We start from the raw sequence: 27,928 nt of genomic DNA, 5'->3' as shown, positions 1-27,928 counted from the left end.
GTTACCAATGCCATTAACTTTGGAAAAAAAATACACGCAAATTGGCGCGAACGGTACTGAAAGCAAGTTTTAACTTTTTGTTAGTTCTTGATTCTCAGTTCTCAAGTTTTATAACACATTCAATGCGGCACAGGACGGTCGGCGTTAACACCAATGGGCTTTATTAGGTTATTTAGAAGTTTGGAAAAAAAAAATTGCCGCATTGAATTAATTCTATCGTATAAGCCTAAGCCTCTGGCAAGGTAACGCTGCGACATGTCCGACGCTCGGGATCAGATCAGGAACACTCGGCGACGACCGCATGTCTTTAACACTACCATTAAATCTAGTGAGGTCTTGTTCAGCGAGGTACACGTTACAACAGCATCTTCACAAACTCTGCAACAAGAGATTTGAATTTAGATTGTTTTTCGTTGAATAGGTTGTTTTTGCTTTTGAGTAAGCATGACACTAGACGGTCTTTCTAAGTATGAGGCATTATCGCGTGTCGGTTCTGAGGGATTTTTGGACTTGCGTGTAGTAGATATCACTCACTCATACACTTATGAGCTATCCTTTAACATGTGCTAAAAAGGAAGCGTATGGAAGAAGAGAAAGTAAGAAAGATGGATAGGTCGTGGGAAGGAGTTTCCGAAATGACAGAGAAGGGGGAATGAAGGAATGATGACAATCGTACTAAAAAAGCTATGAGGAAGAAGTACTCTGAAATTATGTAATATCTCCCAGTCCAGCCAGGACAGTTAATTCGGTAATAATGACAAACGACTAAATTCTCCATCCTATGTGCACTGGGTGAAATGCACCATAAGCTACTTCAGTGATGGAAAACTACACTACAGGAAAAGCTGAGCTAGGCTCTATTGCCTTGTAATAAGGGTTATAACAGTACCTTCATAATCGATCCTGCCATCGTGATCGATGTCCCCGAGCGCCAGCACTTGGTTAAGCTGTGCATCTGTCACCGGTTCGCCGATCATCTCGAGTGCTGATCGGAGTTCGTCCCGCGTTATGTACCCGTTGTCGTCGCGATCGAAAACCCTGTAATGTATAGATGTACGTTTTAGTTTATTTGCGTTTGGGTTATTTTCTCTATAGGGTTACAGTTTTGTAAGCCGCGCTGCTGATTGGGAACTTCTGATCTTCTTCGTTCTCTTTTAAATAATAAATATATTATAACTGTTAGTTAGTGTCGATAGAAATTTGCTCTGATTAATCGTTTCATTGTAGGCATGCCACTTGGCTGGGTAGGTTCATTTATTGTTTGGTTTTAATGCAAAATAGAGATTTGTCACTAAAATTGCATGCTTAGTCGGTGTACACTATAGAAAATAATGTCTAGGTCCTCCAAAATAGCGTTCATTGTCACCAGAAGTGCATTTGGCAAAGACTCAATTGAATGCAAAATTACAAGATGGCGATAATTTATTGTCTCGATTTGTTTATGTATGCTCTGTTTATGAAACGTGTTTAAACAGAAAATGACAGATTTAAGTCTTACCTACGAAATAGATATAACTGACTATGTAGGAGTTGTAGGTAGGTGGGTATTACATAAGACAATCTAGCTCATCGGGTTTAACAAAATTGTGGTTGCTTCAGTAAGTGGTCTCCGTTTCAACAATCTGAACCACTGTGCAATGGGTCCCACATTTAGTCGGTAAGAGGCGATGTGTAGTGTACATATCGACTATAACTCGTAAGTGGCCTGATGACGCTACTTAACATTATCGTATACATGTGCCTTATATTTTAAAATGAGACTTACTTAAATGCTGCGAGTAGATCTCTTGTGATCTCCTCCTCAGAGTCGCCGCCGCTCGTCGTGACGTCTAGCCCTTGTATTGCTTGTATCTTCGTCACCCACTGCATGAAGTCGTTCTCATCTATTAGTCCGTTGCCTGCAATCAATGAGATTAGCTTTAGTACGAGAAAGTTAATGAACAGTACAGCCACGTCAGTTTGCCGGCGCCCATTGTGTTTTAAAAAGTCATGACTATCCAAACACCTCAAAGTCGTAAATCATGCCTTAGGTCATGCCTAGGTCTACCTCGGAAGATATATAAGTAGTATTATTTTGAGCAGTAACATTTTTTATGATATAATTCAGATTACTAAATACCACGTTGCGCTAATATTGCAACGGATTATACTTATATCGATGAATACGCTTTGTAGATAAATAGATTGTATGTTGAATGTAGGCAGACACCTACCTATCCTCAATTGAAACCGCAATCTTTTTGTTACCCCGAACCTATTAGGCGAAAGCCAGATTCCAATACATTTGAGTCATAAAAGGCTTGGTTTTATGGTGTTTGCCCCCTTTTTGCGATTCGCCGTAATAGTTTAACCACCCACCGCCGCCCTAAATAAAACCAGCTACGGCTTTAGGAACTATTTTCACAGTAACTAATTTAAGCAAAGAAAATGAACAACTGCGTGTCCAAAAGACGTTAGAACAAAATTAACTGAGCCGGTAATACTAAGCCAAAATATTACCGATATAATTTTCATGATTAGGCTGCCTGATTTGATTGATAGTTGCATATTTAATAATGTAATGAAAATTTCTTTAAAAAATATGTAATTATGATAACATCTAACCGAAGTGGTATCGTACACAGGAAGAGTACCTAACACACTTATGACCTGATTCGATGGCATTTAACCAGTTACGCAAACCGTATAAAAAAAAACCATTTGAAAAAACCGTCTTACGTAGTTTCTAGGCAGACCATATCATAATGACGACAGCAATTATTTTAGTAAACATAATGTTGAGGTGTAAAACTCTACAAACGCGAACAGTAACATGTTTTAACGACTTTCCTTCGTAATGTGTTTCCACATACCCAAATAACATTCAAAAGCCATTTTAGGCCTTCAGATTAAGATTTACGGGTAATTAAACGTATATTCCGCTACCGTGTTATTAATATAACATTAGAATTGCCCAAATAATACGTAACAAAATGTTATGTGACAATTAACAAAGGGTCTTAAACTCATTTAATCTTAATTAACGCGGTGGCTGGCGAAGTCGTTAAAGTCGTGACGTCAGCAGTACCTACACCTTTACAACATTACCTCCTGTTAATTAGAACTGTAATTATCAATGTTTGCCCATAAACTGAGACTCTCGTCATTCATAAACTTTTATTATAAGATACGGAGTCTTATGTACACAATATATTTTTATGTTGCTTACTAAGATTACCGTTCATTCCGGTTAATAAACTAAAATAATTTTACCTTTACTTAATTCGGGGTTCATTTGGAATTTATATTTGCTGTGCTTAGGTATAATGTATTTAATTTTACAAGGAGTGCCAGATGTGCAGGTTGCTAGTACCTAGTCTTAATGACAGTAGGGCTTACGAAGAAGGTATTTAGACACCTGTGGCTTGGCTGCAACTAAGTAGGTTGACCTAAGTATTTCTTTGTGGAAATGAAAAAAAATGCAAGCAAAAAGCTGAAAGTTTTCGTAATCCATGAAAAGCCGAGTGGTTGTGGTCATGACGCCAAACCTACTCAAAGCAAAATGACGCGTTTCGAGGCCCGCATAGGATAAGCGTTTATATGATTTTTGTTAACACTCTGTGACACAAGGATTAAATTGGGTGTCTTTGTGCATGTGAATTGTATGTTTGTGAAACCTCCCGCGATACAAGGATTAAATTCCTTAGTGCGGGAGTCGTTTTGAAAGAAAAAAAAAACTTGGACTCGTTTTTTAAAACCCAGAAAAAATAGCCTTAATGCAATCAGCGATGTAAGTAAAACCAATCCCACTACCACATAAAATTGGATTAACAGTGATGATATAACAGTTTGTGCAGTATATGCTATCGTGGGTAGTTTTCTATCGCCTGAACACTAACCTCGTCGAAGCTTGCGCAGATTCTGATTGGATCAAGAGATTAAGGGGTGCGATCGTAGATAGAGCGTGTAGCGCGCGTTGTGGGGTTACCACGCGATAACTGCCCTAACTTGCATGACTTTTATAACGGTTTGTGTGAATTCTCTTGCGTAACTAGCCTATTTGCAAGCAAGTTACCATTGACTATGCACATAAACATCATAATATTTTGAAATAAAAGATGACGATGTTTAAAATGAAACTACTTTTACTGATGATATTTTCTTTATGTTTTTCAGTCTAATAGCCATCAAATGAAATGATAAGGTAGAATGGAAGGTGAGTATTTAAAAGAAAGTATAAAGATGCTTGATTAATATCTTGCTCGTCAAAAATTAGCTCACTTCCGCAAGTTTTTAAGTGGCTCTATCGCTGTTAGTTTTCAGGGGTCAGAGTCAGAGATAGAGTCTAAAAATATTACTGTAAGTACTTCAGATTTAGTCTGATACAAAACCTCATTCGTTTCCTCTGTCGCTTGTACTACCTTGAAGTATTTGATTTTCTTATAACAAAACAAATACATTTTTACTCCATATTTCGATGCAATGTTTTCAATATGGCGAGCACGCATTTGGCACCGTTTTCGTTGTCGCTGCACTAAACGAGGGCGACATTTGTTCGTTGTGATATGTTACGTCATTTGTTGACTGTCCTAATGTGATATTAAATGTTTCGTCTTTACTTTGCATCGTAAATAAGTCCAATATGGGCATAGAATTTTACTTCAAACTTGGCGGTAAATGGCAAACGTCACGATGACGCAATGAAGTCATGCAATATCATTTTGACGATACATGTAGGTTGGTTATAAGGTTATAACTTCTAAGTCACATAATTAGGGGTTGAAATAGTGTTATCAAGCGGAACTTTATCAATTACTCGGTCTTGGTGACGCAGGTATCAACCCAGCAAGTCCGGGGTCGGGGTGAAAACCACCCGAACTACTCGCACGCCATTTTACAATAACCGTCTAAATTAAACCTGCTTCATCGATACAATCAGTTTTAGTTTATTCATGTGGTAACAAAACTTATGGAGTCACGAAATTTCGTATTATAATGAGGCAGTAATCCTGATAAGGCCTTTTTAATTTGCTTTTCGAATTTTAACAACATTTTTATGTAAGTTTTCGATCATTCATGACGTCTTGACGTCTGAGTATAAAACTTCGTATTTTTTAATACGTACCAATGTTATGAACATAGATATAAATTATATTATTTATATTAATTATTCGCTCCTCAAGCTACGAATGTCTTGTCGCAAAGTCTGTGTTCATTAAGATTGCACGGAATCATTCAGCCGCTTTGTTTATGAAAAACACGTGCTGTGTTGGCAATTATTCAAAGTAATTAGATAAACTACCGATTCATTAACTCGGGTTATATTTAATACGTACCTACGCCTACGAAGCTTTCAATACACATTTGTAAACGTGTTATGTACAATTTTATACTCTGACAAATAAATATGTAACAATTTAAAAGTAAAGTTAAAGTAGATATTAAAACAGAAGCCGATGTTCACATCCTTTAAATAATTATAATAATATGTTTCGGAATCCTAAACTATCCTTTACTATATAGAATTTCTCCTGCTCTTATGTCAATATTCCAGCACACGTTCCTTTATTTTTACGACTTTGTTTTCTCACATTAAAATTTACAAACAACTCGTACAAAAAAGCATTACGTCTTTTATCCGAATTTAAGAAGACACGGCAACGTATTTCATAGTTTGATCAAATAAACAATATATTATTTACGGTAACTATAAATTAGAAACGTAAAGTAAACATATAAAGTTTATATGAAAACATAAAGGAACAAAATTATAGGTAAATCCTTTTCGAACTTCGGCCGTGTCTTCTGTCATGGTTCAAAGTCGCCCGCATAGCAGAATTTTAGACGGGTTTTTTTCTATGATTGTAAACGATTGCCTTCACTTTAATCAGCGATATTACTTAGGTGGCCTTTAATTAGTAGCACTAAGTGATCATGGTTTTTTTCAGACAGCGCACAAAAGTTTTATGTCACGTTATCCCTCAATGCCTCTACCCGCCTAGCTGTACGGAAACGGCTATCTACGATCCACAACGGGGTATGAGCATAATTTTTTTCCTTTTATACAACCATCTCTTCACTAAGGTTTTAAGCCCTAAAAAGAATAAATAGTAGAGAGTCAGGACTGAAGCCTCTGAAAGTACCTTTGGATTAACATAGCTAACGTTTTATAATCTCAATATGTTATCTTCAACCTGTATTTTATGGACATCATTTCTTTTCCTTTTCTTGCGTTAACAGCGTGGAGTTGTTATTACAATTTTAACGTAAATATCGTATACATTTATAATATGCGTTCCTACCATGCTAATTAAAGGCAAAAACATATCGTTATAATCTTTGCAGAGCCACAGTTTTAATTAGAAATTTCTGGGAACGATCCAAAGCTAAAGTTTTTTTTTCACAGAATCTTAAAATCTACTAGATATGTATTTTTAACGAGTTTTAGTTTAGTAAATAATTCAGGGAACCGTAAAGATATACTTGGTACAGTTTTTAAATGAGAATTATGGAAATTCGGATGAGTTGAATCTATACTTCTATACTCTCTACTAATATATAAAGCTGAAGAGTTTGTTTGTTTGAACGCGCTAATCTCAGGAACTACTGGTGCAAATTGAAAAATTATTTTTGTATTGAAGAGACCATTCACCGAGGAAGGTTTTAGGCTATAAACCATCACGCTGCGAATAATAAACTTCCTCATTACCGATTTCAAATTAATTTTCGCCCCCTTATTCAACAAATCATGTTGTAGAAAATAGAGGTGACCTATGTTCAGGTCGATAGGCACATTGTGTCGTGTTGGGCGAGCCTGAAGGAACGATTTACGCCCATAGCCCATTACTAATGTTGATGGTCTTCTTGCATGCGAACAAAGCTTACTATGTTATTTTATATTTCTTGAGTTACGTTCACTTTGACCGAGTGAGCCAGGTACACTTGTTAATGTATACCGCTAATCATTTCCGACTGCTTGGTGTTAAGTTTGGGTGATTTATAGTTTTATAGAATACACCATACGAAGAATTATTTGTTTTTCATGCTTGAAACTTTTGATTTTGTCAAATCACTGTTTTATAGTTATGGTATGGTTTTTTTTTAACAGTTACGGTATTAGAATCAAAGAATAATAATGATGGCCTGGATTTACCGAGATATTTGCTGAATTACCCGCAAAACCAAGATTTAAAATAGGCATGACATCCCATCAGCCGGTTCACAAATGGTTCGTTTTATCGGATACATTAGCTTTTTATTGATGACGTATGGAGCTGTATTGCAACTTCCTACATTACTGTAGCTGTTTCCTCATTCATTTATTCCCGATTCTATTATGATACATGTCCGTATACAAGAAAAAAATCGGTCAGTACAAAAAAATCCAACAAAACGGCGCCTAAGAGTGAACCAGCTTTACAGTTATCTTTACGATTCCTATTTCCTCTCCGTGTTATCTAAGCTATACTGACCAGTTTTACTGGCATCCTTGATGAGCTCAGCGATGAGGTCGTCGCTGACGGTGATGCCGAGGTTCCGCAGCATGAACTGCAGCTCCGCCGGCGTCACGTGCCCGTCACTGTCACGGTCTAGCAGACCGAACGCTGTGCGCAAATCTGGAACAAGGGAGGTCAATTGAGATTTTTATAATTTTAATATATTTAAACATTTATTTGGTTGAAAGATCTTAAGATTAGTGTCCAAGGATCATAATTGCTTTTTAAAATTCCTGTAATCGAACTAAACTGGAATATTATGCTAGTGGTTACAATTTATAGAAACAACTGTATTTTTTAGCTTAACTTTAACAAAAAACTTTAAGTTAACATTCCTGATCCGAATTTTACCCTTTAATCGTATTAGCTTTTGAAACATTTTATAAATGCTTACAATTAAATGATCTTTTGAAGGTTCTATGTTCTAATATAGGATTCATTTTAAAACACGAGCGATTAAACTTGTTCCGTATCAGAAACTGACGGAAAACTGCTGTTTGATAGTAAATTATGCGTTAAACTGTGGAAATGTGATGCAAAGTTTCGAGTAAAATGTTTTCAAAACAAATGTAATAGTCAATTCGCTAACATTCGCAATAACGGAACAGAATACATAAATATTATCATAGGTAACTGATACCAAACAAATTCAAAATACATGTTTTCTTTCATGATTTTCTTCGATAGTCAGTTTTACGGAAGTCCCAAAAGCTAGAGACGGTTGGAAAAGGAAGCCTTTGACCTTCGTAAGGTATAAAAAGGATTCACGTAATTATCGTTTTTAGAGTTAAATTAAACGAACCCTATTACTGAGGCGCCGCTACCTAACCGACTGTTGGTCCCTTTGCAACTAGGTTGTATCTAATGAATCGTAATAGGAAGACAGTTGGAATTTTCACAGGTGCTGTATTTGAACGAAACCCTCAGTGTGGCAAGACGGACTCGCACTTGACCTATTTGTTTTTAATTTGGACGATATTTGGATCAGTTCTGTTATTTATTATTCTGTCCCTTCATAAACATAACAACATTTTTTATTTCATTAATCTAAACTATCCAAAAATATAACAATAAACATTCTCCTTTACAATGCCACAATAAGTTTCTAGTATATTTAAGTTTCTTGAATATTGATTACAGGCTGTTTGTTCAGTAATATCAGCACTCAGTAGGTGTCAACTATCAGGGTGGGGGGTTCGAGGGTTCCATTGAACCATATAATTATGTGAGTATAGCACAGCTTTGTCAAAACTACCGTGTTTAGTACAAAGTGGTGGTAATTTAGGAAAATTTATCAAAGGAGGTTAGAAATAAAAATTATGTTATACTATCTTCGCTCCTATTAGTCGCAGCGTGATGGTTTATAGCCTTAAACCTTCCTCGAAGAATGGTCTATTCAACACAAAAAGATTTTTTCAATTTGAACCAGTAGTTCCTGAGAATAGCGCGTTCAAACAAACTCTTCAGCTTTATATATTAGTATAGATTAAAAAAAAGAACAATAACACAAACACAACAATAACAATTGACGTTGAACTTAAGCAGTTGGAAAATATCCTTTGTTTGAACTACACTCACAATTAAAAACAGCCAAGTGTTAATCAGACTTGCGACGTTGAGGGTTAAATTGCATTTTCATCGGGTTTGAAACGACCCTGCAATTTCAGCCCGCTAGCTTATTGGGAAAGTGCCTCAAAATTGAGTTGCAAAAATCCAACCGGAACAACAAACAAAAAGAAAAGTGAGTGCATAAAAACGTGGGAAAAAATAATCAAATCAGTTTTAACCACCCAACGATTCTATGACCGCAACACCATTGCTTAACATCGATATTTGTTTTTACGTATATGTAGTTACTTATGACGGTAAAATAAATACATATCTGCTACCACGGTTTGAAATATAACCTGCTATAACGAGCGATGCCTCGTTAATAGGGTTCCGTATTTACCCTTTGGGTGCGGAACCCTAACAAGGGTTATAAGAGATGACCTCTATTGCTTTGGAGTTCGGTTTCGAGATATTCTGTTTGGGAAGGTTTTGGATATCCTCATTTATTCTAAAAAGTTCGAAAATTTGTACTTTAAATAGCTTCTTTCATATTTTTTCTACAGCAAAATCTATTCTTAGCCTCCAATTTTCCTTAAATATAAAGTCTTATTCTCTAGTAAAATTACTAACCAACCTTTTCAAATAACTCTTAAAGTATTAGCTTATTCAGCCTTAAAAGGATTTTAATACAGTTTAAAAAAGCAATTAAGTTTATAAGACCACAAACAATATTAAACGCCACCTTTAAGTCTCAGTAAAATTCTTGAGAAAATAACCGGAGCCATTTAATATGCGCTTGAAATTATATTCGTTGCCGTTATGACTCTTGCAGACACCGGCGGAGATTAATTCAGAATATTTACAAAGATCACAGGATTGAAAGAACCTTTTTTATTTTATTATTTACTGGTTTGAAGTGGAAGTCTAAAATATGTTGGTTGTTGTTACATGCATCGTGTTTAAACAGACTTGTGTCATGTTTTAAATGACTCATCAGTGCTTGGAAACTTGAAAAACTTTCCATAAGAAAACTGCAGTATATTTCAAAAAAATGGCAACGGTTAAGGCTTGCTTGGTTATACATTAAATACCTATCTATACCAATATTATAAAGAGGAAAAATTTGATTGTTTGAATGACACGAATAGGCTTCGAAACTACTGGACCGATTTGAAAAATTCTTTCACTGTTGAGAAGCTACATTATCCCCGCTGAACATAGACTATAATTTATTTTGAAAAATATTAAGGTTCCGTAAGGAAATTGCGATAATGTAACCAAAAGTGTAAAATATTCCTGCGTACGCTGAGAATAGAACAAAATGATGTACGTGTTCGCTTACCACGCGGACGAAGTTGTGGGCAACTGCTAGAATAATATAAGCTTCCAATTTTGAAGAAAAGAATTAACGATGGGTCCCAAAGAAAATTCTCCGAAAGAAAAGTTATTTTTTTGCCTCCGATGCTCCGATGCCTGTCTATCTGCCACCAGGTTGTATCTCATAAACCATTATGGCTAAACAGTTGAAATTTTAAATTTTTTTTTTGTTTCCGAGGTAATGTATGGGAGACTAATATTTGTGCGAAATCCTTAATAGTATCGCGAGTCTGACACGTACCTACTTGTTCGATTATTCTTATCAGCACGCTATGGTTTTCTTTTAAAAATTTAATTATAACTAAAGAAAGAAGAAATATTTAAGGAGTAACATAACGAAAGTGTAGACAGACTTATATATTTACTCTTACAATGTACATAATTAGTAAAAAAATCTAAAAACGTTTTATCTAAAACCTAAAACGTACTATAAAACAATAATCCCATACTTACAGAAATCATTTCCCTTGTTAAAGGACATGTTAACAAACACCCTTTACAGAACCGTAATTAATTCGATCACATCTAACGTATCACTATCTGAGACTCCTTACCACTATCTTCAGTTCACTAAAATTCTCGTCTCGACACATCATATACATACCCTGGTATATTGACAATAGATTAAGTATGTTTGTTACGCTTCACGTGTTTATCTCAGCACTAAATAATTTTGAGCTCTTGATATCTTGATAACGGCGTTTTATAAAAGAAAACAAAGGAAATGAGTACATGGCTTGAAGGTCTAAATATTAAACTTTAGGATGAAAGCAGATAATGTTTATTGGTGTTATGAAAAAAAACAGATAAAAATAATAATATTAAATGGAATTGTGGATGAGGGAGTTGTCGAGATAGCAGTTTTAATGCTTAGTCTAGGTATACGTATATCCTATTTGTTATTCACGAATTACGTTATAAATGATAATGCTTGAAATTAAAATCACTAGCTTTTATATAGAAAAACAAGTGTTAAATCACCGAATCGAAAACCTATTAGATAATATTGGTGCAACTTTAAAACGAGAGAAAGACCAAAACGAAAATATTCATTGAAACTAATCTTTAAGACAACAGTAAACGTTTAATAACGTGATAAAATTTATCGTTTACATCACATCAATATTTGTCTAAAAATAAATTAGCAATAATTGCATTCGTCGTATTTATAGAACGCATTTACTACAACGTCAGACTCCCAATAACAGGCAAAACAATGTAATATTTACAATGCTCAGCTAATAATGCTACTTGATTAAATTACTTGTTTGTATATTTTTAGGAATATGAATGTAATAAAATTTGCATTGTACGTCGACGATGCTCGTAAGACAGTCCTTCTTAAAACTATTCAGCATAATTGCTAATTTAAGCAACAAAGACTTTCAGTTTTCGTTCCAAATTTCATTTGTTTGACCGTCATTGTGCATGACATTGCCCTTCACCTTCATTGTAGAAAACAAATTGAAAAACAAACTACAATCGTGTACTGGGTTCTACAATATACACGCGACGTACTGTTTTTCATATATTTTTTTAATGGAAAACAGCAAACAAAACTTTCAAATTATATCAAAGACCTATGCGCATTTAACAGCTTGGCAACTTGTTTGATTTAAATACGAATTACGAAGGTATTTTTGGTGATAATGACCAGTCTAAACTCCGTATTATTCTCAGCGTATCGCCAACGTTCTTAAAATATCAACCACCGATAGAACATTCCACGAAACGAATTTTTACGTGACTCAACTCATTTTCTTTGATTTACTTGATTATTTTAGATGTTCCTAGTAATGCAGATGCTAGTTTTCAAGGAATAACGTGGAACAATATAGATGAACATGTTACATTTGCATGCATACAATAATAAACTGTTTCAATGAACAGAGATAGCTAGAGACCATACGTTATCTATATAAATGTTTACTCGGTCAGATAACGTTTTGATTGATAATGTTCTCCGGGAAAAAGAATAGATTTTCTGTCTGCATTGTGGCTCTTTTGCTTGCACACACTCGTGGAAACTTTATTTAATTACTAATTGTGTGTGTAAAAAAAACTAGATTGTGTCATTTTTTAAAAACTTCGAATCTCGATGCATATTGATCAAAGCATTTTCTTCATTTTCGGTGTTCAAAATTTTCCTATTTTGATTTATTTTAATTTTATACTATTTTAATTTTCCTATATGTAATTGCGTAGTGGGAAAAAATCGTTTTTTTTTTTAAATAAAGAACACACATAATTATTGCATTAAGATCTACCATATGATACTAGTGCATCACATTGAGATTAAAATCGAAGAGCGGTGCGTCTCTATAAAATTACAAAGAGTATTAACCGAGCGTTTCTAATATTAATATTACGGAGTTTTTCATGATTTCTATAAGAAAATTCCTTGACGGAAGCTACAAAACATTTTGACGAATATTTAGTTTGGCCAATAATAATTACTCAACCCGTCAACAGACCTACGCAGAGGATACAATAATATATCAAACTGCCAGGAAAAGTAAACACAATATAATGGAAGTACTAAATTCTAATATTAATGTGAATTTCTATATTTATAGGATCATTTGTAAGCTGGAGTTAATAAACATATCGCACTTAGGTCTTCCTAGATGGTATTTATTTGGCTCTACATTATAGCTTCTATACATACGTATCATAGCAAAATACTAATTGCAAATATTCTATTAGTTCAGATTAAAAAACATTAGAACATTAGTTAGAAATTTTTATGGAAAAATAAGCATGATTCATGTTGAATCTATTGTTTTGAAAAATGTTTTAGCCAATGTCGTCCTCAGCGACGTCAGGATTCTAACATCACTCCATAAATCTAAGTGGTTTTCATTCAATACCTATACCTACATGAGCTCAGAAACGATTAAACTCCAAATTAAGGCTGTAGTATCAAAATTAAGCATTTTTTTTAATTTCAATGTGTTTAAGTAATGTTGCTTGCAAAACAACGCTTTCACAATTGATTGTCGAATTATAAACAAAAAAAAACGTACAATTCTCAAGAATCTTAAGGGACGGAAAAACATTTTGAAATCAATAAATGGAAATACTTCAATAGGAAATTACGATCCTCGTGTTTGTTTTCCACTTAAACTTGAGTACATGAAGAGTCGTTATCAGTCAAGTACACATACAAAAGAGCACCTACTCTTAAAATTCCTTCATCTAATAAGAAAAAGTACCCATGCAGAAACAATTGACTGTGTTCTTCCTAAATTAGGTGCGATTTGAACTGAGTAAGTATATGTTATATGAATTTTCTTAACCTGTAGGGTCCAATCACATCAGAAGAGCATCGGCCGCAGATTATAAGTATTGTAAATGATTTTGAATCTTATTTTCGTAAGACAAAATCTCACATTCATTTGAAAGCTTTAACGAGGCACCTGCACGAGTCTCGTAGCGACTCACGGCGCCTTGAAAAGTCGCTGAGCGCACTATTACACCCTAAATTGGGCTACCAGTTTTGTCAAAATTTCATTTGTAACTGAAATAGTGATAAGTTTGACAATATTCATTTTCACTATATTCTTGCGTGGGAAAATCGACCATGTTGTTCTACAAAACGCGAACGACTTTCAACCTTAAAGTAAGGTGATATACCGCTTTATTGGCCAACCTACCTACACTGCCATCATAAACGTAGCTTATACATAGAGGTTAATATCAATAGTTATGAAAAGACTTCAATAAAACTAATCACGAAAGAAAATGCGCATCGTGACAAAGCAAGTTAAAAGCGGCTTGTGAGTCATATAATTGTAATCGCATCATTAATAAGCTTTATCCAACATGTCACGTTTCCGATCCGACCGAATATTGAATCAATCAGTTTCGTCAGTTTTGTTTTTGTGTTCAATAGACCATTCATCGAGGAAGGTTTTAGGCTATATAACATCATGCTGCAACTAATAGGAGTGAAGATATAATCGAAAATGTGGCAAAAACGGAGAAAAATATTCATCTTCGAGGGCTTCCGTTCAAAAATTCCTTACTTATTATCTTCTAAACACACGGACGAAGTCGGGGCAACAGCTAGTCTAATCTATATGTAAAGGTTATGTCTCATTTAATTAGATTGATTAGTAGAGTTTAATTTGTATTTAAATGTATTATAATCAAGCACTGTCGAGACTTATCTTGCCTTTTGTTAATGAGATCACGCTCTGCACACTACGTTGACAATGTAATTAATTGCGCGCCAATATCTTCCTCTCGGATTAGTGTCAAAATAGTTGATGCGGGTTGTCTATGATTGGAAAGATGTTATATTATAATAGAGATAATAATTTAAGTTGCTTTATTGAAAGGAAATTCCTTTGAATTTAAACTTTTTAATCAAGAAAGTATTAGGTAAAAATAATCTGTATGTTAGGAACTAAACTAGTCTTTTACGTAACATTGAAAAATACATCAAAGAAAATTTATTCTTATTAAAGTAATGAGTGTTTAAATAAATGAGGACAAAAGTAGAGGTGGTGTTAAAAAAAAAACAAAAGATAAACAAACGCCGATTCCTACACACGGTTACCGATAGCCAGAAGTCAACGTGTGTGTGTACGAATCGATCATGCAATTAATCTAAACCGACAATTTACACGTCAACCCTACGACTCAACTGAATGTAAACATCAATTAAAGTATCAAGTTATATAAAGCTTTTTTAAAACGACTAAGAATGTAAATAAAAATAAAAATGTAATGTACTCAAATTTAAAAATAAATTGTACAAAAAAAAACATGTAACTGTAATTTAAAAACTAAAATTATGTCATAGCGTAACAAAATCAGTGATGCAAAAATTTTAATACATTTTTACTGAGAAAACTACTTCTGTAATACTTCGTAAAGATGATTAATTATTGTTTTTCGCTGACATGACCGTGTCATAGCTTTCAAACAACGGAAGCTGACGAAATGATACCGACACTCGAATTAGAAAATACCCACTCAAAAGAAACTCCAGGAGATGAAAGAGAAAAATAATTTACATGACATTTGCTATATTAAAATTATTATAATTCAGTTTACGTTTTAATTGTATTATTTTTGAACATTAATTAAGTGTTATTGGGTTCTAAAAATTAATTATTTTCAATGCATCACTTACTGTTGAGCATAGCTTCGCTGGGCGCCGGCACAACCGGCCTGTCATCGACCGGCGACTGTTTCTTCTTATTCTTTTTCTCATCTTCTTGCTGCGAATCAAACAACCGACTGTTATCAGACATACACACAATTGCACAATAAATCTCCCACTAATACTGCACCGTTAACCAACAGTGTTTATCAACAAGTAAGAAAATAATGCCAACTGATACAGGATTTTTTTTATCAATTTACTGGTGTTATCAATCTTGTCATTCGGTTTATCGGACTATTGTCTGATCAATAAAGCGTGCTTATCAACTTAAAATAATAATAATTTTGTTTTAAAATAGCATGTACTAGATGAGATGATTTTGCAACTTCGAAATAGTTTACAAAACGTCGCCTACTCCCCGAGTCTAAGTCTTTTGCGATTAGGTGACATTTTTTATTAGTATAAATTGTTTACAAAACGTACATGACTCATGTTCGATGTGTGAGCTTAAAACTACGCTTCTTACGATCCCGCAGCCAACAGCCAGAAGACAACGTAGGGAAATGGACTGTTCTGGCGTCGTACACGCCTGACTATTTATAGGAACATGTCATTACCATTGTAATCTTTAAATGCATGGTACTACATTTGGCTCACAACCCATGCACCATACCTACATATAATCACTACAGTTGTACAAAATGAGATATAATTAATGTAAGTAGGTGTAATTAATTCAAAGTCATCCTGTCTAAAATTGTTTGTTTAACCAAAAATAGAGTAAAATAATCATATAAACATCTTAATTTTGGACAGAAATGCGGGCGTGCCAAATACTGGACCTACTTTGTTGGACGTACACAAAAATAAGATGAAAAATATGTTGTGATATTATTAAGAAGCTATAGTTGTCAACTGTAAAGAACACTCGAGTAATAAAACCGCAGAGAAACTTCAAATATACGGGAATGACATTGCTTTTGAACAAGCGACGTGACTTTGACTTTTAGTTCAATACATTCAAGCGATTTGTTAGCGCTCGGAGAAAATGTAACTTGTCTACAGGCAAGGCATACATCAGAATGCAAGTATGACACTTACATAAGTGACGTTGTAAAAAATATACTCTACTTTCCACTTGAAAATGACAAACACGAAACGACGCTTTTCTAATGGCGACCTTTTTACTGTGAAACTACTGTTATTTTTGCATACGGTTATTAATCTTTTCATGTTTGCCTCGTTAGGACAGCAATGGAATTGATTGCTTCGATTGGTTCATATTTTTCGATCCATTACCCTTTGGGTCACCTAATTACAAACCGCTCAAAAATACGTCTATACGCAACAATTTGTGGAATAGCTTTAAGCTTTCCATTGCGTGTCTTCAAACTGGTTGGTTCAAATAAAACCATTAATTCACTTAAAGCAACTACCAATTAGTATGAAAAAAATCTGAGCAAGAATGTATTGTGGACAAACAAAATAAAGGGATACAAATTGGACTGGTGTCTGAACTTTAAGATGTATATTGCTGTTAACATAATAGAAAATCAGCACAAACCTTAGGAAGCCCAAAGGTTATGGCTAGTAAAAAGTTAGTAAAAATGTAATATCGCAGCCGAACATCTTCTTCCCACGTTATATGAACATTTCGTGGCCCCGGAAGCCCGTTTGACCTTCTCAGCCAATTTATGTAAAACTCTGGAAGGTTACAACTTAGACAGTTACGCCTTTGTGTCAAGGACTTCTTGCATGTTCCACGGATAGTTTTGAAATTGTTCGTGAAAAACAGAAGCTGAATGCACGTACCAAGGCGCTACAGTTTTTGGTCCAGAAAGTTATGTTTAACTGGAGAGGTGTAAGATGGTGTGATTCTTAGATGTTAGTACTCGTATCAAAATTAAAGATTCCGTCTTTGGGTCTATACATCGAACACACTTGTAATACATGTTGTAATACAGTTTATCTGAATAAGAATCACTCAGGCAACTAGCTTTTCTGTTTCTACAGGTATCTATTTTAATAGACTTTACCAAACGTAAGTTGCGCACTAAGCTTTCCTTAGTCCTTTCTTTGGTTTAGTTTTTTCCCGAAACCTATCAATGATTTGCCCACCTGAGCATAACTGCATGGGATTACATCTTTCTATATTCAGAAATGTCTGAATTAAGAATCCTAAATTTAGTACAGAGTAATAAACGCATAACAACAGTTTGTTAAAAGATTTTATGTTCATCGCGGTACAATGCACCTTCATACACCCGAAAATAGGAACACAAATAAAACTGTGCGTTAAAAAAATCCACGTTATTTATAAGAATAAGGTGTTCCATGTAGCCTTGACATAGCTTGCGCGTGATCACGGCGGCCGATGCCAATTCGTTCATATTGGCCGATAACCATGCCAAAACGTACTAAGTGAGTTCTGACGACCTAATTAAACAAACGATCTCACGCCGTATCGGAAAACATCTATAATGTCGAATGAAAAACTACACTCATCAGTCAATTACATATTTTGTTTGGATATTAAGGCAATAAAATTATTTATTACTAGATAATATTCGTCGTAAATCATCGAAATGTTTACTTTAGTCGAATTTATGCGCGAAGCTTACTAACATTGACCTGAATCGTTACCTCCGTGGTTGCAGGAAATTTTTCATATGTAGTCTAAATAAAAGTATATGTTATGATTGATAGAGAAATTAGTGGGTAGCAGTGTGGGGTGTGAGTGTGCGAGTGTGGCCGAGCGGGTTCGCATTGAAATAGCCCGTGTGGCGGTTGGCACGCCGTCAACTCGACGCGGCCGGTAAACACCTCTCGCTTTGTGAAAAAATGTGACATGCTCAGCGATGCGTGGCTCTCCGTCGGTAAATAAACGCGAGTGATGTATCGGGCATAAACTACACACGCTTTCAAAGAAATACCTAAATCAACGCGTTTAATTGTAACACAAACAAACATAAATACTAGATTTTTAAAAGCTTTCGCAATACTTTGATCCAATTGTATAAATAGACGTGATAAATTATGACTACTATTGATTAGCATTGACTCATTTTGAATGATTTATTAATAGGTAAAAATGGGTGGCACGGTCGTTGACATAGATAAAATAACAATAACTATAAATATATTATGTGAATACTAGAGACTTTGTACGAAGTTTTGCTTTATGTCTTTGCAATACGGCTAATTTCAATAAAACTTCAAGAAACATTGAATGAAATAGACGATTATGGGCGTACCTGAGTTAAAAAATATCTCATCACCGGACTGTAAATAGGTTGATGGTCACTCGCCGGCCATCAGAATGAACGCAATCATTTTAAAAAAAGGTTTTAATGAGAGCGTTCGTTGACATTAGAACAATGGTAATAAGCGGTGATGTACGATAAGCGATAAGGACACACGAGGGCAGAATGTCATGGGCCCCAGAAGTCAGAATTGGTCTGTGCTCAAAGAAAATATTCCTTAGAAAAATACAATTTAAGTATATCAATCGTCTTTGTTTATTTGAGTAAAGCCGCTATCTTAATACTAACGTCACAGTTACCTTATCAACGTGCCGTTTGTAGCCCTTTGAAACAGGCCCAAACAAAGTACCGTCAAAAGCGTCAAACAAATGAGCTGAAAGCCGAACCGGAATGTTTCAAATTACATAGTTGTGAAATGTTCAGGGCTGGAACATACGTTGCATACGTCCCTCGTTGTGGACAACGCTTTGAAAGATTCCCGGCATTTCAGACCAACAGACAAATGTCATAGGTATGTCCTCCAGGCATTCTTGGCGGTACCGCTCTACCTAACATTAAAATACGACGACACAGGCAGTATATTTGTTCTTATTTACATTATACCGTGACGTTTTAAACAAATTCTGGCTACAGTTCACTATTTCCTTATAACATAAAAACGGAAATACAATGGTAGGAACGGTCGTAAATTTTATGGAGATAAACACTGTCATTTAACGAGTATTTAGTAACGTTCTCAGAAATATTATTGTACTTGCAGATGCAAACGACTTCGCGGGACATTGGTTAAAGCTTAAAGAAAGGGTAACTAACTGCTAACTCTACACGAAATTTCAACGAAATCGGTCCAGCCGCTTGGATTAAGTGGTAACAAACGTACACGAGCACATACTTGCGCACTTCTTAAATTACTACTACTTTACTACTTTACTACTTTACTTTATTGCACATAAATACACACACTTGGACAATATGTTCTTGGAAAGTTCATGTACAAAGGCGAGCTTAACCCAGAGTTGGGTTCTCTTACAGCAAACCTTAGAGTGATAGAGAGATTTGATAAAGAAGGAAATCAAAACAGCGCAACAGTATTTGAAGAAGAAAAAAAGAAAAATGTAATAATTATAATTAATTATACTAATTTAAAACTACACTAAAATTTCATAGACATAATAAATACATACATACAATGTAAAGATATATACCTATAATAAATAAATACATATATACATACATAAGTAAATACAGGTCATGTTGAAAGGAAATATTCCTTGATTCGTCTCTTGAAAACATCCAACGATGGGCTTTCACGAATAGTGTGAGGCACAGAGTTCCAAAGCCTGACAGCGCGCACGGTGAACGATCTATCATAACGACTCGAAGTATGAGGAGGGACACGCAAGAGAAGAGAAGAAGAAGAACGACAAGGTTTGCCTCTGGGGACTAGGAATTCGAAACGTTCCCGAAGGTAGGTTGGAGAGAGGGGATTGTAAAGAAGAGAGAAGAGAAAAGTGAGAATGTGAGAATCTCGACGCTTTCGAATAGGCAACCACCCCAATTGGCTCCGAAATTCCGATACGTGATCGAATTTCCGGAGGCCGAAAATGAAGCGGATGCACAAATTCTGCAGACGTTCGAGTTTATCAAGAAGTTCCTCAGTCGCATCAAGGAAGCAAACATCGGCGTAGTCCAATAAGGGAAGAAGAAGTGACTTAGCAAGAGTAATTTTAGTTTGAAACGGCAGGAACTTTTGGAGACGTTTAAGAGAATGAAATGAGCTAAACACTCTCCTGCTTACTTCCGCAACATGTTTGCCCCACGATAAGTTACAGTCCATCAGGACACCCAGATTTTTTACGTGTGACGAGTATGCTATGGTGACGTTATCAAATAAAACTGGGGGAGGAGACTGTTGGTTAATTAAATTTATGAAATAATTGCCACCAATAATGAGAGCTTGTGATTTCAGTGGATTGACTAGTAGTCCAAAACTTTTAGCCCATTGATTTATGGTGTCAAGGTCATTATTAATGGCATCAGTTGCACTGCGAATATCTTCACGTTTGAAGTGTTTGTAAATCTGCAAGTCGTCTGCATAAAGATGGTAGTGTGAAGTTAGAGATTTAGTGATAGTGTTAATAAAAATGGAGAAGAGTAAAGGAGAGAGAACACCACCCTGAGGAACACCCACAGCAAGGTCACACCAATCAGAGGAGCTCTCATCACAGTGGACCGACTGTGAGCGACCTCGAAGATAAGAATTAAACCATGCAGTTACAGAAGGAGCCATATTAAGTGAGGATAGAATACCTAAGAGGATGTCAAAATCAACCGAGTTAAAAGCACTGCTGTGCACTTACTGTGATTATAATGTAATGGAAATCAACTCACTTTTCTTCTGCTCCTCGACGTAGTTGCCATACCCTGAAAAGAATAAATTTCTTTTAAATTCAAATCACACAACTGGATGCTTAACTGAGTTTTGGACTTATAAAATTTGGTTTTCAATGCCTTTCAAACAGTTGGCAGTAAAAAAACTACGAGTAAGGACACTGATTGTGGGGTATAGTTATTTGTCACCTAATTGAAATATGAGTAACAAGTGGTAATTAACCTGGCCCTTTCCTTTTAATGTTTGTTGTTTTAGTGGCAACAGAAATATATCACCCGTACTAAGTTCAACCATCAAGCTATCACGTTTCCTTACATACAGCCTGGTCACAGAAGGACTGATAGACAGACTTTCCTCTATAATGGTACAAAACTATAAAATAAGACTACCACAAACGGTTACTAAACGTTAACACTGGTCGATTTCTATTAAAAACTGTCGCCTCATTACAACACAGCCGATGTCTACACGCACTCTTAATTACAACACCACTTAAATTTCACATACCAACTTACAATTAGTAATATTATATTCGTCCTTATCGTAGAAAATAAGTGGGAAACAAGTCTATCTTAATGGGATGTGACTAAGTAACTCACGTATATACAACGTGAGCTTGATAATTGATACTCCAAACATGCTTGAAGACAAGTGATTTGTTTACAAGTATTATTTTGTCTTAAACGAACTCGAAACAAGTGCATGTTGAAAACAATCCATTTTCTATAATAAACAATATTTATAACAACATTATAAATTTACATTGAAAACTTCCAAAACGAAACACAAATAAGTTTGTGAACTAAATACGCTGTTTTATATCAGCGTTTCGTTTTCCAAACAAGTTAAAATTTAATTCCTCATAACGTTACGACAATTTAATCTGAAATAATGTGACAATGATATTGAAAAAGGTTATTTCTATTATTCTAGTAAATGAACATTTATAAGTGATTCTTGATAACCGAAATCACTTTACTGTGCTACTGTATATTTGGATACAATAGTTGTTCGATTGTTTCCACGTCTATTCATTGAAACTAAGGTGACAGTAAATATTCAAGAAAGACTGTAATTAGTATTCCCATTAGTAATATTGGCTTGGCAGACATTAATCGGTATTTAACGTCGAGGAACTATTGTAATACATTGCAAAAAGCTTTTACGATTTCAATAAACTAAAATGCGAATGTTGAATTTTTTGTTCATTTTTATTTTATCCGAGAATACTGATAGTATCAATATCAGACTCATCATCGGCCTAGCCTTTTCCCAACTATGTTGGGGTCGGTTTCCAATTTATCCGGATTCGGCTAAGTACTGTGTTTTACAAAGAGCGACTGCCTATCTGACCTCCTCAACCCAGTTACCTGGGCAACACGATACCCCTTGGTTAGACTGGTTGTCAGACTTTTCAAGCTTCTGACTACCTGTAACGACTGTCAAAGAAACCCATAATTTAACGTGCCTTCCGAAACCAATGTCTGTAGTTAAACCTGAATCTACCAAAGGTTGGATAAAAAATCAGTGATTCATGTTATACAATCAATCAACCGAAAATATGTGTTTTTTGATCACGAAAATGTATTGAATATATTGTAATACTTTATTCTTTGACCGGTCTCATTGGACATGAAGAATACTGAATAACGTTTTTAATTTTACTGGGTTAATGTCTCCGAAGTTTAACTTGAAACTTTGTATCCAAGGGTACCTAAATAACATAATTTTAAGTAGCTTAAGACCTTTCCTAATCAACTATTGTGCTACAAAACGGGGTTTATTCTAAATCTGACTGGTGATTCCGGAGATTAAGAGGTTTAAAGGACGAACCTTTAGGTATATTATATAAGATCTTCACCCACGTTTGTTCGAATAAAACCTTATTTTCACAAGTAAACATCGAGAAAATTATATAATTTCAAAGGAACACTTCGGTTACATAAACGTACTTCACCTAATGCACGGCGGAGCACTGTTGTTTGTGAGATATTTGATTTATCGCTTCTAAAACTTTAAAATTCTTTATTGTGTATGTTATTACTACTATATACTTCACATTGGTTACATAAAACCTCCTCGAATCCGCATTAATTTCCATTTTCAAGATTTATTGTTTTAAAAAGTTATTTCACGTCTAACCTCTGTTACAGATGATAATATATTTTTGTACATTAACACTGCGTACGTGAGCACATGACTTTCCAATGGTGTCAATGACCTTCTGCATGTAGGTCAAGGTTACCCAACAGGGAGCTAGTTCATTGTTATTCAGTTAAGTTGTGACCTCCTAATTGGTCGAAGTTATGAAGCATTGATATTCCCAAGTTTTTTCATCTTTTACACGCTCCTACCTTATTTGTCAAGTTCAAGTTATGAATTTTAAGTACGTTTATTGTTAGAAATATTTTCATGAGAGAATTTATACAGAAACAATTTACATGCAAAATAAGGTTCATGAAAATAAATTGGAGATGGAACAGAGGTGGGGTTTAGTTGTGAATGTTAGTTTGGAGACTTACGCAATTCGCGAACCGCTGTAACCCGACACGTATATTGTGGAACATGTGACCCCAATGACAGCGCAGATTCATGGTTCCCGGCAAGCTGGCCGTGTTCTTGATTTCGGTACAACTTCTGTTCAGAAATAGCAGGAGCAGTGGCCGAGATCCCGATTGTGTTCTCTATTTTCTATTTATATTGTCCGCGGTACCGACTGATGGGAAACGCGTACAATCGCTATCGCCGACACTGCACAACCGTTAACGACTTACTGATAGACGTTATTCATCTTTAGCTTTACACGCGTTTCTTTCTCCTGCGACCAATTTGGATTCGGTTCAACATAACAAAACCTACGCAATTTTTTAAAAAGCTCCATCAACTGCGTATGTACTCGGACGAAATGAAAAAACACTTCGCACTATCCGAAATCATAATTTAAATACTAAACAGATGCTGTTTTTAATATTGCTACAATAAAAACTGAAAAGCACGAGTCGCAACTGAATACCTTGGGTTTCGTACATATTTTATTTCGGAATTTCTTCTATTCGTAACATGCATTTAAATCAAGTTTAAATATGCAAATCACTTGAAATAAAATATCAAAGAAAGTTCATTGACTCAATAAAATAACTTAACAGTAACCGTTAAAGTTAAGCAGCGATATCTCTGTGAATACCGGCGTCGCATCGTAAACACGGGTTCCGTTTTAATGATTACCTTGCAGAACCCTAATTTGCTGAATACATAAATCACATTAAAATCTTTGAAACATTGGATAAGAATGTGGGACATTATCGGTTTAGAACGAACCAGTTTTTAAATGTCGTAGCTCGCTATTTATTTAAACTTATCTACGAATTATTGCTCTACCAAGAACCAAGACTAGTATTAAAACCTATAACTAATCTTAGTAATGTATTCCAAAGCGAAAGCAGTCATTTCAAAAGACGCAACAATACTTTCAGTATTCGTCACGGCATTCTACGTTTCCATTAACGGCTACAACATTTAATGTAGCGGTTTGCTACGACGCTTCTACGGTCCCTCTACGACCTCTACGCCATTTAGCTTTTTTCTACAATACGCTGAATATGATTGATCCATTACTTGTTATTTAGTTGAGTGAAGAATAAGGTTTTTGTTCATCTAATTGATGGACTATTAATAGCAAATTTCTAAAGACTGAAGGTGAAATTTGGTTTTAAATTGTAATTATCATCGTGACCTTTTAAATTCTCGTAGCGTCACTGTATTATGCTTGGATGATACACAAAAAATATCCGGTCTGCTTGTAGATTTTTAGGTTGGATTTGCGGGTCGAAAATAATTTCTTGTTAGAAAATAGTTTTTATTAGTGTAAGAGTAAACGATGTTTAACAAATGGCAAATTTAGAATGACAATAATGTGCAATTATTATAAATTTATGACAGTAATTCCACTGTAAATTTGATCCCATTCGTGTTTTTAAATAACAGAGATAATCCCGTAACAAATTGAAATTATTCTACCTACATTTCAAATTATTACCTACATTTATCGAAATTTTTAGTGTTGTTTTATTAGAAAACAGGCTTTTATTATTGGACTTTAATATTTTTATATGCATAAAACGTTGAGGGGATCGTAGTATGAACTTCTTGTACTTCAATTGAACTTTATTCTCGAAACGTGACTTGTAGGTGGCTCGGTCTCTGTATTACGCTGTTATCTCGAGCTAGCCGCAGTGTCGCGGTATCTAAAGCGTTTCTCTTTAAAAATATTGAACGTCTCTCTTTTGTTAACGGTAGTTTTGATTTTCTTGTGCATTTACAGTTTGTTTTAGGGATGCCTGATCATTGTACCGGTTTTGCATTTTGAAATAAGCAGGTTAAAAAGAAAATAGTCCTTTTTTTCAAATCGTAATCAACTGATGTCAATTTTGTAAGCTAATATAATAATATATTTACAACATTTTGCTGTTAAGAATGGATTTTTGATTGATCCCTTTTGAAAATAGTTAATATCTATTGACAGAAGAAGTGTTTTAAATTTCACTAAGGTCCGTTTATACTCCTTGCATAAAACAGATGATAAGCTAGTTTCTTGCTATTAACAAACATCGTTTATAATCAAAATAATTATATTTTTGATAACAATAAGAAAATGTTAGGTAAAATTCTAATATTTGTTTAGTCAAATTTCGGATACAAATCAAATGTCTACTAATTCATATCCGAAATATAAGTAACATCTTGTTGATGTGTGAATAAAACCTATTTTGATTAAAACAAACATCAGCCAGCATTCTCAAATGCTGCACAACACAAAAAAATAATTGTCAGAATATTTTTTTTTATTATTGAAGTTTACCTCGAAATCTTTATGTACAGATTGGCAGTTAAAATTGTTGTCGACCAATCAGAGACTTGATTACAGTTAAAATTTAACAGCCTTTTAGAAGCCGGGGTTTAAACTTTATTATTTTGAAACCCTACATAATTTTTGTTTATTTGTATAAAATGCCATTTCAGAACAAAGTATAAATTAAATTGCCTAGTTTGATATTGTTTAAGTTTCAAGGCTATTCTTTCAAGCGACGACTATTAATGAAAGAGTTTTGAAATTGCTGTGATTAAAAAGTCTGGGTAATTTCCTGAAGCAACCATAAAGAAAATTATACTGAAACATTGTTATTTATTTAGCTTTTAAAACATTAGACGTAGTTTCAAAAATATAATGAAAATACTAGTTATAAATAAGATTGTTTATGTTAGTAAAGAAGTGAACTGGGTGCGACGATCGATGCGGTTTAAATGTTGGACCTAACCTTGCATTACGCTCTGGTACCCACTTGTCAATAATACCTATACAGTGTAGGTAGTTATTGACAAGTAACCAAGGGTATAGTGTATAGGATATAAAGTATACCTATAGTATCACTTACACGTGCTTAATCAGCGTTCAGAAATGACCCCTCTTTGTTCAGGCTGAATAACAGTAATGATACGGGTAATTTGTGTCATTATTATAGATACTTAGTCAGAATAACGTTGGTATTTAAGATCAATGATAATATAAACAGGTAAGTGTGAATTGGTTATAGATTAACGTTAAATTAGTTTGTATTTATTTTCTAAATCCAAAAAGCCTCTAAGTAGAGAGTGGGGTTTTATTCCAAATATGTAAAAGATCTACAGATTATACAAAAATGTAGAACGAAAACAAAAGCACACCTCTACTATTTCTCATAGCTTCGGTCAACCGGCAGACACCAACTCGCCGCATCCATAAGATAAACAAACCGCACTCATTATAACAAACCAACAATACAACACAATATCTAATAAATCATTTCGTAAAGTTTAATTTGTCCGACATCTGTAAATGTCACTGTATCACAACACAGGATTAAAAAAAACACCAACACTTTGAAATATATCAACGAAACCATTTGTTATTTGTGCGGCTTAGTTGTAAATTGGGAAATGCCCTCGGTTAGAATTCAAGGTATGTGAGTAATTAGTGGAGTACCTATGAGTTGTAGCGACTGCGAGCGGGAGACGCGGGCGGCGGGCGGCGCGGACGAGTGCTGCCGGTGGTGGCTGCAGGGGTGCTGAGTTAGCAGAGTGCGGTGTCGCGGCCGGCCTTACTACGGCGCACCAGCGGGCGGCCGTTTAATGCGCGGGTATTTCTGTAGATCACAGCCATCGGACAAATCGCGACCGTGCGACCCGGCCTCAACGAGCACTCTAATAATAAACTTGTTTATATTTTTTATTCCCTCCATGACTTTTATTCTGATTCCTCGGTGATGTCCAGCGGCTGTGGCCGAGGCTTCTCTCGGCGACCTCGAAGACCACGTGCGCCTCGAAATAGCCCGCAACGCGACACTCATCATCGATTCTCATTATTTATCGGGAACGGATAAAGTGTATCTGCGCCAAAATGCGATTTGGACGGTGCCGGTGTCGTAAAGAATAAACGAGGAAAGGTGTGTAGGTGTGAAGTAGCGCTTCGGTGCGCGCGAGGTGGTGGGTACGTACCGAGAGCGTGTCGGAGAGCGCGCTGCAGAAGGCGCTGAAGCCGGTCTGCGCGGGCGGGCTGGGCGGCGGGCTGCCGCTCGCCCGGTCCATGGCGCGGTGTGCCCCGGCGGTCGGCGGAGCACTGCCGCCGGCGCCGCGCTCGCCCCCTCGCGTTACATAAACCTCGCGGCTTGTCCGCTGCCCGCTCCCACCTGTCTGTTGTCGCTACGTTTTGGCATCACAT

General features: G+C 35.4%; 1 protein-coding gene across 1 annotated transcript; it reads right to left on the bottom strand.

Moving 5' to 3' along the window:
- Positions 1-23: 23 nt before the first annotated feature.
- Positions 24-27,928, bottom strand: LOC113498551 (calcium-binding protein E63-1-like). The gene is given in 8 exon segments (XM_026878593.1): positions 24-378; positions 890-1,038; positions 1,766-1,898; positions 7,452-7,595; positions 15,547-15,634; positions 21,174-21,206; positions 27,706-27,832; positions 27,834-27,928. Coding segments are annotated over 8 exon segments (792 nt in total). The 3' UTR covers positions 24-355.

This window comes from Trichoplusia ni, chromosome 11 (assembly GCF_003590095.1).
Source record: "Trichoplusia ni isolate ovarian cell line Hi5 chromosome 11, tn1, whole genome shotgun sequence".
Taxonomy (NCBI): Eukaryota; Metazoa; Arthropoda; class Insecta; order Lepidoptera; family Noctuidae; genus Trichoplusia; species Trichoplusia ni.
This window is presented reverse-complemented; position numbering and strand designations above follow the sequence as displayed.